The sequence below is a fragment of the Fukomys damarensis genome, unplaced genomic scaffold, assembly GCF_012274545.1.
Source record: "Fukomys damarensis isolate Sample0158 unplaced genomic scaffold, DMR_v1.0_HiC HiC_scaffold_24, whole genome shotgun sequence".
Classification (NCBI taxonomy): Eukaryota; Metazoa; Chordata; class Mammalia; order Rodentia; family Bathyergidae; genus Fukomys; species Fukomys damarensis.
The window spans coordinates 8,876,625-8,889,958 of record NW_022900936.1 but is presented as its reverse complement, the minus strand read 5'-3'; the positions used below and the strand labels follow the sequence as shown (position 1 = coordinate 8,889,958).

The 13,334-nt window shown below is 42.4% G+C and overlaps 1 protein-coding gene and 1 long non-coding RNA gene across 2 annotated transcripts in view; one reads left to right on the top strand and one right to left on the bottom strand.

The window, feature by feature from the left end:
* The first annotated feature begins 491 nt into the window (after positions 1–491).
* The window catches only part of LOC117283249, a 24,311-nt gene continuing 11,468 nt past the window's right edge, over positions 492–13,334 (top strand). Inside the window, exons 1-2 of the long non-coding RNA XR_004514237.1 lie at positions 492–533; positions 2,459–2,572. This is a non-coding gene — a long non-coding RNA (uncharacterized LOC117283249). The remainder of the gene's footprint in view (positions 534–2,458; positions 2,573–13,334) is intronic.
* On the bottom strand, positions 5,699–10,572 carry Smim34a (small integral membrane protein 34A). Its single transcript, XM_010611309.2, has 2 exons — positions 10,160–10,572; positions 5,699–6,631 (listed from the first exon to the last, which is right to left on the bottom strand). The coding sequence occupies exons 1-2, from the start codon at positions 10,164–10,166 to the stop codon at positions 6,231–6,233; spliced, it is 408 nt and encodes a 135-aa protein (XP_010609611.1). The 5' UTR covers positions 10,167–10,572; the 3' UTR covers positions 5,699–6,230.

Genomic DNA, 13,334 nt, shown 5'->3' with positions numbered 1-13,334 from the left:
GTAACTCCTCAGAGGCCTGAGGACCTGCTTCCTCCAACTGCACTCCACTCCTGGAAAGCCCATGCAGCTATGAACTCATCACGATCCAGTCACCTCTGAAGACCTCATCTCTGAACTTTACGGCCCTGGTGACCAAGTCCTCAACATATGAGCCTTTGGGGGACACTTCACACTTAAACCATAATAATAGTTTAATATTTTTTTCTGCGAGACTTCTTCTGTTCGAATGATTGTGAAGGGTCCAACTGTAGCTTTGTTTATGGGTGTTATAATATGGGCACACACAACTCCTGTGGGGCACAGAGGATGGATGACTAGCTAACAAACTCGTGGGGAGTTAGTGCCTGAAGTTCCTTCATTTATCTATATTATTATTATTATTATTATTATTATTATTATTATTGTTTTATTGCTTTTTGAGACAGGGTCCCGCTATGTACTTGAGACTGACCCGGGATTCACTATGTAGCCCAGGCTGGTCTCGAACTGACAGCGATCCTCCTGCCTGAGCCTCTTGAGTGCTGAGATTACAGGTGTGTGTCACCAAGCCCAGCTATCCTTTATTATTTTTAAATGAGTATTACTATTTCTAAAGCACATTTGCAAATATTCTGTTTTGCAATGAATGGTCAATACCAATATCAGCATGATGTGGCCTTATTCTTAAAATAAGATTCCCATGGTCCAGCGGGAAACAGATAGCAGACCAATATTTACAGATGCATGTGACAGATGGGTTTAGTATTCTTCTCTCCCTCAGGCCCCTTCTTCCACCTCTCCCTCATCCTTGTCCCTGTTCTACAAAGATTTTGTTAAATCTGTCCCCCAAATCCATATTTACTGCCTCCCTGTGCTTTTGTTACTTCCTGATAGTTTAGCTTCAACTAAACTAAATGGGCTTACCATAGATGAAAGCATTTCTGCCTCTAATTTTCCAACTCTGCCTGCTGCTACTATTCCAGCTGTATCTGTTGGGAACGCATCACTGTATCCCATCTCTGGTTTCCAAGTTGCTCACTCCAAGCATTTATTCCTCTAATTTCACAACATGGTAGAACATCAGGGCTGTGGCAGTAGTGTTGGGAAATTCACAGGAAGAAATATTTTTCAATATATTCTGCTATCCTGTAGACTCCCTTTTCTCTATACAGAACCAAATTCCTCTCCTTGTCTCTTAGTTCTTTTTTTTTGAGACAGGGTCTCACTATGTAGTTGAGACTGCCCTGAGCTCACTATGTAGCCCAGGCTGGTCTCGAACTCACAGCGATCCTCTTGCCTCAGCCTCCCGAGTGCTGGGATTACAGGCATGCGCCACTACACCCGGCCCTCTCCTTGTCTTTGTGGAGTGGTTCCACCCACAGGCACGAGCCGTTCTGGCTTCAAACACTTGGAAGACAAATGCCGTTCCCTTGTTTGGGGGTCTGTTAATAAATTTGTTCTCTTTGATCCATCCCAGTCTGTATAAAGTACTATAACATCTCCAAGGCAACAATCGAGAAAGTTTCATGGAGAATGTAGAATCTGAGTGAAAATTCATTAGCATTTTCTTCATAGACTTAAGTGCCTCTGGTCACATAAAGGATTGCATAACATAGCAGCAGCCAATCTAAACCCTCCACTCTCTAGACCTGCCCACCCTAGCTCCTGTTCTACTTTGAGTCAATGGAATAATTTCACTGAAATAGAAATAAATGTGAGAGCTGCGTTCTCTTCTGAGAGGATCCTAGCTTGTGCCAGAGTGAGGGTCTCAGAGCAGTCTGACCCTGCTCTTTCCTGATTCTGTGAGCTGCCTCTGCTACCTTCCCTGAAATCATATATTATGTGTGTTATGCTTATAGCACTTCATATACAGGGGTACCTCAAGTCATGAATTTAATTTGTTCTACAGTTTGGAAAAGATGGCCATGTTTGTGTTTGTGTGGGAAAGAGGACCATGGTCGCGTTTGTTATCTGAGGCAGAGAATTTGCAAACAAAAACCAAATTTTGCCAAGTGCTTCTGTTTGGGAGCTAAATTGTTTGCAAACAAAAGCATTCATGAACGGAGGCACCAGTGTATTAGTTATGTAAAATTTTTTTCATTGTTGTCAATAAAAGAACTTCTTAAACTTTACCTGAAGGATGAGTTAAACATTCTTTTGTTCTTGTAGAAGTCTTGTATCAATTACAAGAACAAGAGAACAACTCCTGCTCTGGGTGGTATAAATGCCAACAGATGTTTACTCTCTAAATTATTCTTTGTAAATCTTTTTCTAAAATGTGAGAATTATATCGCAAATCAAATAATAATGCAATCGAGCTGTCAGCATTTTATTTAGAATAGATTGGTTCCAGTCACATGGCAAAGCTCTTTTAATCTTGATTTGATTTCAGTACAAACCTTGCTACCATAGGCCACAGATTCTCTAAGGAGATCATTTGGGTCCATTCCACATTGTTTTAAAATAATTTTCATTTCAGAAGACGTTTATCTGAACTCATCCCGTAAGTCTTGGGGGAATCTTATCGAGACAAAGAAAGAGAAGGTATCAGGAATACTGTGAATCAGAGATCTTTGCTTCTGTATGCAACAAGGTTGGTGCCACTTGCAAATCTCTTTCCCATTTTCTGAATTAAATATTAATGTCCCAGTGCTCACACCTTTCCTATTCATTCAAGTACTATAGATGGTTGCTGTCAAGACAGTGGCTAGTGGCTCTGATGCCGATCATTTTGGATTTAAGGGATTTTTGCAAAATAAAAAAAAACCCACTATAGTATTTGAAGTCCGCCCCCCACATCAGTGTTGCTCAAAATGCCCACATCCAAGAACACATTTCCAAGGCAGACTCTCAGACAAGTTCTCCAGAAATGATGGACTTGGATTATGCAGCAGTGAGGTTGCCTGGGAACATATTCTTAGATCTGATGTAACCATGCTGGTGTCAGCATAAAGACAGTGGCTCTTGCTCCTCAGAAAATACCTTTGAACCATTTTCTGACTACAGGTTGACCTTAAAAGGCCCTCCTTGGGGTTTCCTTGACAATTCTCTGACAGAGTCAAGAGCTGAGGCTTACCCAGAACTGAATCTCATAGAATGTTCTAGGGGAGATCAAGCAATGAGAAATCTTATAAATGATTATTGAACTGAAATAGGAAGCATCCTAAATCTATTTTTTCCAACAAATACAAAAAAAAACCACCTATAAATATAAAAATTGTGCTGAAGGAAATGGTTTCAACCTCCCATATGCCACATCACACATCTTCTTTTCAAATTTTCCTCTGAGGCCCATTTCTTTTAGGAAATTATGCATCCAAAGGTATCAGTTAAGATATTTTTGGTTCTGAGAAACAAAAAGTGTACCTGCAATGAACTTACTAAAGGGAATTTATTGGCTCACAAACTGAGAAATTCCAGTTGTGAACTAAAGCTTTGAACAGGGCTGTAATCATTGTAATTTTCTCAGTCTGATCTCTCTAATGGTTTTGCTCTTGTGTTCGCTTTCCTCTTGGCAAAATGAATCCAGTAATTTCAGACTCAGATCTGCTTTTAGTCCCATGCAGAGCGAGTCTTTGTGTTCCAGAAGTCTCCATTTAACAATTTCTGGTCATTCTGACTGGATTGGCTTATCTAGGTCTATGGCCAGACCCCCAAGTGGAAATAGAACCCCCAAAGGCAAATGCGGGAAGTTGGGTTAAGAAGGGAGAAATACATTCTTCAAAGGCAGCGAGCGAGTGAAGAATATCAATTAACTCTTCCTATCTCAAATTCATTTAAAATTCGACCGTTCACTCCCTTTTAATGATTTCTGTGTTTCTCTTCACTACCAATGATATTTTCCTCTCCTTTTTGGTCTTCTGTTTTATTCTGCCCTGCATCTCAAACATAAGCATGAAGACCAGCATTAATTACATCAACAAACTAACACTTTTGTTTCCAACCTGAGGCATGATGATGATGATGATGATGGTGGTGATGATGATGATGATGATGAAGAAAATGTGAAAAGAGGAAAAATACTTGAAAATATTTCTCACTTCACACACAAAAATAGGCTTGGGATTTAATTCTGACCTTTATGAGATCATAGGGATAACTGCAGGCTGTAATCCACAGGTAGGAAAAATAAAATCATCTCTAGCCCAGGAGGGAGCTCCAAAAGCTGAACTGGATGAACTTCATAGAAATTCAGACAAAATATAACATTTTTCTTTAACTGCTGAGAGTCACTTGCAGAAACTCAGCCAATCACATCTTCCAAATCAGTCAAATAAATAAGATATCACTTCTTTTGCAAGTATATGAGATACTTAAAAAATACTTGACTAGATCACATTATTATTTAAAGTCATGAAATGCGAAGGTAGTTACTGTTCTATCAGTAAAACCTGAATCTTTTTTCTTTTGTTTTTGAGACAGGGTCTCTCTATGTAGTTGAGACTGACCTGGAACTCACTATGTAGCCCAGGCTGGTCTTGAACACACAGCGATCCTCCTGCCTCAGCCTCCGGAGTGCTGGAATTACAGGCGTGCGCCACCACGCCTGGCTAAAACCTTAATCTTATAGATTCAGTCTGTTACCAGTCATACAGCTCCCTTTGCTCGCAGCTCTTCAAACAAACCATGGGAGGCCACACGTTTGGTGAAAAGGAAAAAGGCTTTATTTGAAGCTAGCTCCAAAGAGATGGGGGGGGCTTATATTGCCACAAATCATTTCACTGTGTCCAGGTGTGCAAGGGCCTTTTATAGTAAGGAACAGAGATGGGAGGAATACAAGGAGACCACGGACAATCCCAGGCTTGCTTCATTCCTACTGGCCTTGTCCTGCTCTTTCCTTCCCTGTGAAAAGGAAAGTGGACTCTGGCCACCCGGAGTCAACATCTTCAAATGCTACCCAATCACCTGGGCTGAGGAAGGAGGGATGAAAGGAGGCCCTAAGGAGATTTGAAGAAACAGCTTGTCTCTAGAGGAAAAAATTCTAACTCTTAAAGTTCCATTTTGCCCTGCCGGTTACAAACTCACACATGGGGCATCAACAGATACACAGATGGGTTCTCCTACAGAACAAAGCAAGTAGCCGTGGTTTAAAGACTGGTTGCTAATGGCTGAGTCATTTCCTGTTCCACCATAGCATCACTCCACCACCAACAGCAACGTGAATCACCACACCAAGCCTCCGTTCTCCTCAACCTCCACCACCATGACTCAGATGTACCACCAACCACCAACGCCACGTCAACACCAACCTTTACCACCACCACCAACAACCAGCCCTGCCAACACCACCATCGTCAGCATCAACTATCACGGTCAAAATCATCACCACCGTTGCAACACTTACATGTATACACTTATTTTGCTTTTCAAAATACACTCACACACATGATCTCATCAGATCTTATCTGCGGGGTAAAGTTGGCCAATCTGGCATTGCTCTTCTCATTTTATCTGTAAACTAAATTCCAGAGAGGTGGGATGATTGTGTACACAGACACGAAAGCAGTGAGACTCAAGTCCGGAGTAGAGTCCAGAGCATCTGAGTCTAAAAAGTGTATTTCCCAGTGCACTCCACTCAGTGAAAACAAAGAATCTGTAACTTCTGATATAAACAACTTTGGTTCTGAATTCAGTGGAGTCAGAGTCTTTAAAATGAAATGGCCCTGTGGGCCTGGGATGCAGCTCAGTGGTGCTGCTGCCTACCTCACAAGCTCAAGGTCCTGAGTTCGATCCCTGGTACCAAAAACAAAAACAACAACAAAAAACACTGGCTCTTCAAAATTCAATGGTCCTTTGGTTCCATCTATCCCAACTTCTAAAGGTTCCAGGTGAGCAACCAGCCACTTAAACTTTATGTGACCTCTCTCTAGAAGTTGAATTTTAATCTAGAGCATTTCACTCCAATTCCGCCTTCTTTCCATGGCAAGAACCCACCTGTTTCCTTAGAGTATCCTGGGTTCCTCTGAGAACACTGGGTGCATACACCCTTCCCTATAGCACAGGGTTTGCTAGGGACAGGAAAGTATGGCTTCTGCTATCCCCACCCTAAAGTGTCAGAAAGTCTTGCAGAAATATAAACTACTGGTGTCTGGCCCCCTGCCCATCAGTCAGAAGTGCCCTTAGCATGCTGATGCTCTTTTAGCCCCATTCAAGGGCTCAACCCCTTTCTTCAGGTTCCAGGAAACCCAAAGCTACTACTCCTTCTTCAAAAGAGGTTGGAGCCTCCCATTGGAGATCTGCTGGCTTGACTTTCAAGGACTCCCCTGGGCTCCAGTTTGGGGCCCACTGTTTCCGCCCTTTGACACCAGGCTGGCCTGGATAGGCTGCAGGACAGCTGTATTGCTAATGATCAGTGAGGAATATTTGTCCACCTTGCTCTGGAGCCCTTTCTTTTTGAGCTCAAAGGTCAAATTGGAATAATAAATATCTTCCAAAGACTTATCGTTCTTCCTAAGGATGTTGCTGGCCAACTGGAAGAGGAAAATCACTCCAAAGAAGCCGATGATGGTGAGGATGTACCAGGCCGCACTCATCCCCTCCAGCAGCTGCAGAGCCCTGGTGGAGTTGGTGCTGTTCCTCTCTCCCAGGGGATCATTCAGGAGGGAGGTGGCACTTGTCTGGTTGGATGCTCCCAGTGGTATCTGCATGATAACTGAGAAATACAGAAGTCCAGATAAGACAAAGCATTTTGGGCTGAGAACCACATGGCCAAGCCAGTTCTCCTATCAGCGAGGGCCTTGTATCAGTGACAGCTGGGATGGCTGAAGTTAAGAGGCATTCTTTATGGAGTGAGCAAGAGCCTAACAAACTACATGTCAACAGATTTTTTGAAAATCTTGAGTTGAGCACACAAAGTTCTAGATTAGGAGATGAAGCACCATCAAACTGTCTGTCTCACCAAATATTCTACACATAGACAAAGTTTTCATTTGGAAAAAGTCACTGTCTAGACTATGTAGGAAAAATCCAGGACATAAAGAGTGATGAGTGAATTAGCCTAACCAGAAGTTTAAAACTAGCCAACCAAAGAAATTAATTTACATTTTCTTAAATTAAATGAAGTTAGTAAAATCACAGGTTAGGTGAGCTTTGCACAGGGCTTGGGGGAACCTCCAGAACCAGGAACAGCTCTCCCTACCACGTCTTCCTATAAAGCTACAATTGCTAAAGCAGTGTGATGTGGATACAAGGGCAAGAAGAACAGGGGAGTAGAGAAGACTCCATCCATAGGAGAGGAGCTGCACCAGAGTGGATGATAAAGGAGCTTTTCTGATTAGTAGGGAACAGGTGGGGTTATTCACTAAGTAGGATTGGTGCAGTGTAGCTTTGGATCCACATTTCTCACTGTTGCTGCCCAAACAGTCCAGATAAATCAAAGATATTAACATAAAAAGTGAAATAACTAAGTACTAGAATATAACTATGGCATTTTTTTTCTTTATTATCTTGAGTGGAATATCCTTTCTAAGCACAGTACAGAAATCCAGACGAAAGAATAAAAGAAAAAGTGAAATTCAAGTACATTTTACTTTTTTAAAGTTACTGCATGCCATAAAACCAAATGACAAAGGACAAACTGGAGAACTATTGCAATTTGTATGACTCATTTTCTTAACAACTGTCAGTTCTGTTGGAAAAAAAATGTCTAAAACCTCAGTAGAAAAATGTGCCAAGGATATAGACAAATAGATTATAGGGAGAAAATGGGAACATAAAAAACCTCCTCAACATCATGCCTAAGGAAAAAGCAAATTAAAAGTGGGATAGGATTCTGTAACCTATTAGGTTTGCAAACTTCTGATGTTTCAAAATACACGTTGTAGACACACCTGCTGGGTAATGAGGCCCTTGTATAATTACTGATCAAATGTAAATTCATACAAGCAATATGGAGTGCCAGTGCTCAAGACCTGTGGATATTACAAATGCTCTGATCTTCGGGCCAACAATTCTTACAATTTTTAGTAATTTGTCCTGAAGATGCTGTAGAACATGTCTGACACAATGAACAGACAGCCCTCCTTATTCATGGGTTCTGCATCCACGAACTCAAACAGCCATGGATCAAAAATATTCTGAAATGAAAAACCAATTCAGTACCAAACAGGTAGGTACAGACCTTTTTTTCCTTGTCATTATTCCCTAAACAGCACACTGTAACCACTATCTGCATGGCATTTACACCGTGTGAGGTATCATATGTAATATGGAGGTGATCTGAAGTGTATGGTACATTGCACCATTTGTATGAAGATACTGTGCCACTTTATATAAAGGATTTGAAGTGTCTGCCATTTTGGTATCTGTGTAGTCCCTGGAACCAATTCCCAGTGATCCCAAGTGATGAGAGTGTTAAGGTGAGACACTGCAGCCTCGCTTGTGCTGAATGATGCCTGGGGTCAATGTGAACATTAGAGAGTGGCTAAATACATTTTGGAGAGCTGGTTGTGGTGGTGTACACCTGTAACCCTGGTGCTCAGGACTGCTGTGAGTTCAAGGCCAACCTGGGATGTACAGTGAGTTCAACGCCAGACTGAACCACACAGCAAGATTCTGTCTCAAAAAACAAGAATAAATAAGTAAATTTTGGAATTTCCAAGCCAAGGAACAGAGTGCAGCCATAAAAAGATTTTTAGGTAGTAAATAATAATAGCTTAAAAATGAATATGTCATATGTAATAATGCATGTTAAAAAGGGGGGGTACATTTTATTTGCCTGTAGCTTATATATGTATATGTGTCAGTCAGCTTTCCTCTTCTGTAACAAATGCCTGAGATAAATCAACTTTTAAAGAAGGGAAGCTGCCCACCTCATTGCAGCTAGGAAGCAGAGAGAGAGAGGAAAGGTCTGGGGCCCCAATATCCTCTTCAAGGCCAAGGCCCCTAGTGACCTAATGTCTTCCCATTAGGCTCCACCTCTTAAAGGTTCCACTCCTGCCCAGCAGCACCACAGGCTGGAGGCCACGCCCCCAGTTACCTAATAGCCTCCCATTAGGCTCCACCTCTTAAAGGTTCCACCCTGGCCCAGGAGCACCACAGGCTAGAGGCCCAGCTTTTAACACAGCCTTTGCGTGGTTTTGCAAACCACGGCCACATGGAATATCTATGGGAGAATTCTCAAGAAATTGGACCCCGTGGTTACCTCTGGGGAAGAGAATGGGGGAAAGAAGATGTACTTTTCACTGTCTGCCTTTTGTACATTTTGCACCATGTGAACTTATTTTAAAAAAAGAAATTAATTTTAAAAGGCAAGATTACAAGTTGGTACTTTTCTGGTCTCCTTGGTGAAGTGCTCCTGGGAAGAGACACTGTGTGCTCTTGTCAGGTCTGAAGATAAAGATCTCAATTACTGTTTAATTCGAAACTGTGTTCTCTGCTTGGGGAGCCAGGGAAGAAAATGAAACAATGAAAACCAGAGAAGTAGTTCATGGTCCACCGAGACACTTCCCAGTTGAGCTTTACTGGTTCCAACCCCCATTTCCTGTTCCTTAGGACCACAGGTGTATTCGGTTTGTCACAGGCTGACTGAAGGCCTCCACAAATACCTCCTGCTTCATATTTGTTTGTTGCTAATTCATTTTTCTAATGCAGGACTCAGAGAGGTCAGTATTTTTCTATTACAGTTAATTGCCAGAATGAGTGAATAATCCTATTAGTTTTAGATGAAGGGAGAAGCTGTTTAAAAATAACTGTCCAAACCACATGTGACAAAGCCTAGGACAAATGAACAGATTTAATTACATAAATCATAAGTCACTCATAAAAAAACAATCTGACAATCATGAATTTTATAACAACACTGGTGGAATGGTTTGAGACCTTAAAGTCTTAAATAGGGGGAAATTTCAAGTCAATACAACAAGAAGACAATAAATTTTAATTATGATGACAGAATGTTCTGGAAATTGTTCTAGAATGATGTGATATATTCAGGTACAGAATAAAATATATTTGACTAAGAATACAGAACATTCAATTGTTTTAAAGCAGCACATTTTCCACCTTAAATAAACTTATTAATTATTACAATGCAGTGTATTTTCCTTTTTTTTTAAAGGTAAGAGATTGTATCTCAGTGCATAAACACATTCTATAGCAGAGATGCACCATGTGGCCATTGCTATTTAGAGATGGGGAATAAATAAGCAATCTAGGAGCTGCACTGGGGCAGAATACTCACCTTCCATGAGCTGGGCTTGTCCTTGACTCTCAGGCAAGTTCCAGCTTCTGCCCTGGGAGGGGAAGAGGAGAAAAGGAGGCCTCCCAGCCAAAGAGCACAGTCCCTTTGCAACTGGGCTGCTCAGAGCTTTCTGAGCACCCAAGAACCTCAAAGCAGAAACAAACAGAAATTTAGCAGACAGCAAGTGGGTGAATTTTCTCTCAGTCAGTTAATCAGAGGCTCCCAGTAGATGTGTCTTCTTTCTCTTGGCTCAGAAGGAAAAGCACTTCCTGGCACTGGCTTGTTTAAAAATGTCTAAATTGAAAGCATTTTTTAAAAACATGCTGGTATGAGGGAGTTTCTGGCCCTCCTACAGCCCACTGAGGCCTGCAGTGGCAGGGAGTCGTCCCTGAGACTGGCCGGCCAGCCGAGAGGTGCCTAGATGGCTCCTGAACTGCCCTGGTCTGTACCTGTTGCAGGTGTGGCTGGGGCCAGGTGTGGCAAAGGCCCACTGTCACAGGGCCAGGTCAAGAATCAACAGTCCATGGTCAAGAGTCAACAGCTTCCTCTCAGATAGTCTCCTGGGTGATGACATCCAGCAGGAGGGAGCAGGCCCACAGGATGCACCATGAAGCCTGACCCTGCTCTTCTTAGACCTGGATGAGGCCATGGGCTGTATTGGAATTGAGGCAGAATAGAGTGGTAAGCTGGAATTGGATTCTGAGGAAAACAGCCATGCTCCCAGGTGCATTTTCCCCAAACCCTTACTCTAAGTTCAAGCCCTGCCACACTTGTGAAGGATTTTAGTTTTAAGATGCAATTTGATTAAATTTTCATCATGGGGGGATGGATGATTAAATTATACAATAAACCATGTGATTTAGCAATTCCATTCCCTGCTATACATTTAGGAGAAATGAAAACATAAGTTCACACAGAAACTTTAGCATGAACCTTTATAGCAGCATTATTCACAATAGCCCCGTATGGGAAAAATACAAATGTCCATTAAGTGATGAACACATGAACAAAATGTGGCATGTTCATACAGTGGAATATTAGGCAGCAATAAAAAAGAATGATGTGTCTACACGTGGTCCGATGTGAATGACCCTGGGAATTTCATGTTTAGTAAGAGAAGCCAGTCACATAGGACCACATATGGTAGGATTTCACTTATATGAAACGTCAAGAGCAGGCGAATGGGTTTGCCTACCACAGAGTAGCGGTTGCCTACGGTATGGGCCTTAGAAGGGTGATAACTAAGGTGTGTGGGATATTGTTTTAGCGGTAATGAAACTTCTTAAACTGTGGCATTCTTTACATAACTCTGTACTAAAAGCCATTGAAGGTATACTTTGAATGGTAAATCTTACAGTATGTGAATTATTTTTCAATAAAGTTGCTAAAAGTTATAATACAGGTAAACCACGGAATACTATTAGCGTGGAAAAAGAATGAGGAAGCCATCTGAGTATGAGCGTACAAAAATCTCCAAGGCAGATTGTTAAATAAAGATAAAGGGCAATATTGCTATCTATGGAAAAAAATGGGGAGAAAAATATTTGAATAGGCAGAAAAGCTGCTGGAAGAAAGGCCAGGAAATTAAGAACAAGAGTTACTAGAGGAGGGGAGAACAAGTGGATGGGCTGGGTGAGAGGGGGAAGTCATTCCGTCCGCTTCAGGCCCAAGTCGTTTAGTTTTATGTGCGCGTGCGCGTGTGCGTGCATCTCTTTGATTGGCTGCCTCTCGAGGGGGAGGGCACATCCGGACACCTGCCCTGTAAGAGAGTCTTGGAGTCTGTTCTCTGCGACATCTTAGCCTTCAGCTAAAGCACCTGCTGGCGTGGGATGTGGGGAATGGTAAGACCCCAGAAATGGGCAGATAGAAGGAAAGACGGCTGTTTAGCAAACATTATGCTCCCCAGAGTCCAGTCTAACCCACGTTACAGAGAAGTTGCTTACATTGAGAAAGGACTCGATGGCAAGTGTTTCTGAGTTAATTTCTACCTCTTAGGATCCAGGGAAGTAGGGTTTAATGTTTCCTTTGAGGGAGAGGAACCCCCCAGGCGCAGGAAAGTAACTGACTTACTCCCACAGAGCTCGTAGATTCCAGAGGTGGATTTTCTGACACTAAAGTCGTTTTCCTTCCACCGAAGGTTCCTTTCAAGCCAGACCCAGAGTCTAAGGTCATGGATTCTTCCACTCGCTTGCCCTACACTGTGCCTGCTAAGGCATATCCAGGACCTTAAATGTCTCCCTGTTGGCCAACATTAGTCTGGGATGGTAAAAGTCAGGATAATGAATGATGATAAGGTGAGGATAAGGGGGAGGGCTTGCTGCTGGTTACGGCCTTTGCGTGCGTTTGTTGGGACAGCTTCACATTTGTGCTGTGCACTCTTTTTGTATGAATGTGTGCTTTGGTATAAACCTCTTCCTGTCGTTTCATTAGCACGAGAAGCCTCAACGGGCAGTGGGAAACAAAGCTTAAGGTTTCTATGGGAAAATGTACATGCTATTTTTAAACAAGATCCTGCATTAGTCATGGCTGTTTGCCACGTGGTAGCAGCGAATGAAGAGTGCCTGTCCCTGGGGGTGAGGGTGGTCAAGATCATGGTCAGAGCAGGGGCTGTGCAGCTCCCTGCCTGCTGATGCAGAGGGTGACACCAGCTGATGCTTACACAACACGGAACAGCCTGGATCCCCAGGAGGCCAAGCATTTCCTTCTGGCTTGTGTACGTCTCCATTGCCCTCTGGTTCAGTCCAGATGAATACTGACCTAAATGCAAACAAGCAAAGCCGCTCACCCAGAAAATACTTGTCCGAGCTACAGTTCTGGGAGAAAGAGCTCCATATACCCTAGTAGCTTTGATGTTGGAGACCTAATTAATCCTTTTAGAAGACCAGGTGGTTGTTGTTGTTTTTGTTTTGTTTTGTTTTTCTTGTCCAGCTGAAGAACGAGTCACATTAGAAGACTCTAAATTGGGAGCAGAGGCGGCAATAATGTGGACCTGACTCTCCAAAAGTTATTTCTTTTAAAGAAGAGAAACAGGTGCTTTTGAACACTGGCGTTTCAATAATAATGTCCATCAATAAATGCTCACAGCCACACTTGAAAGTCTCAGGAGGGTCCTCTGGAGAGGCAGAACTCACCACTGAGTTCTGATGCACAGAAAGAAAAAAAAAAAAAAAAAAAA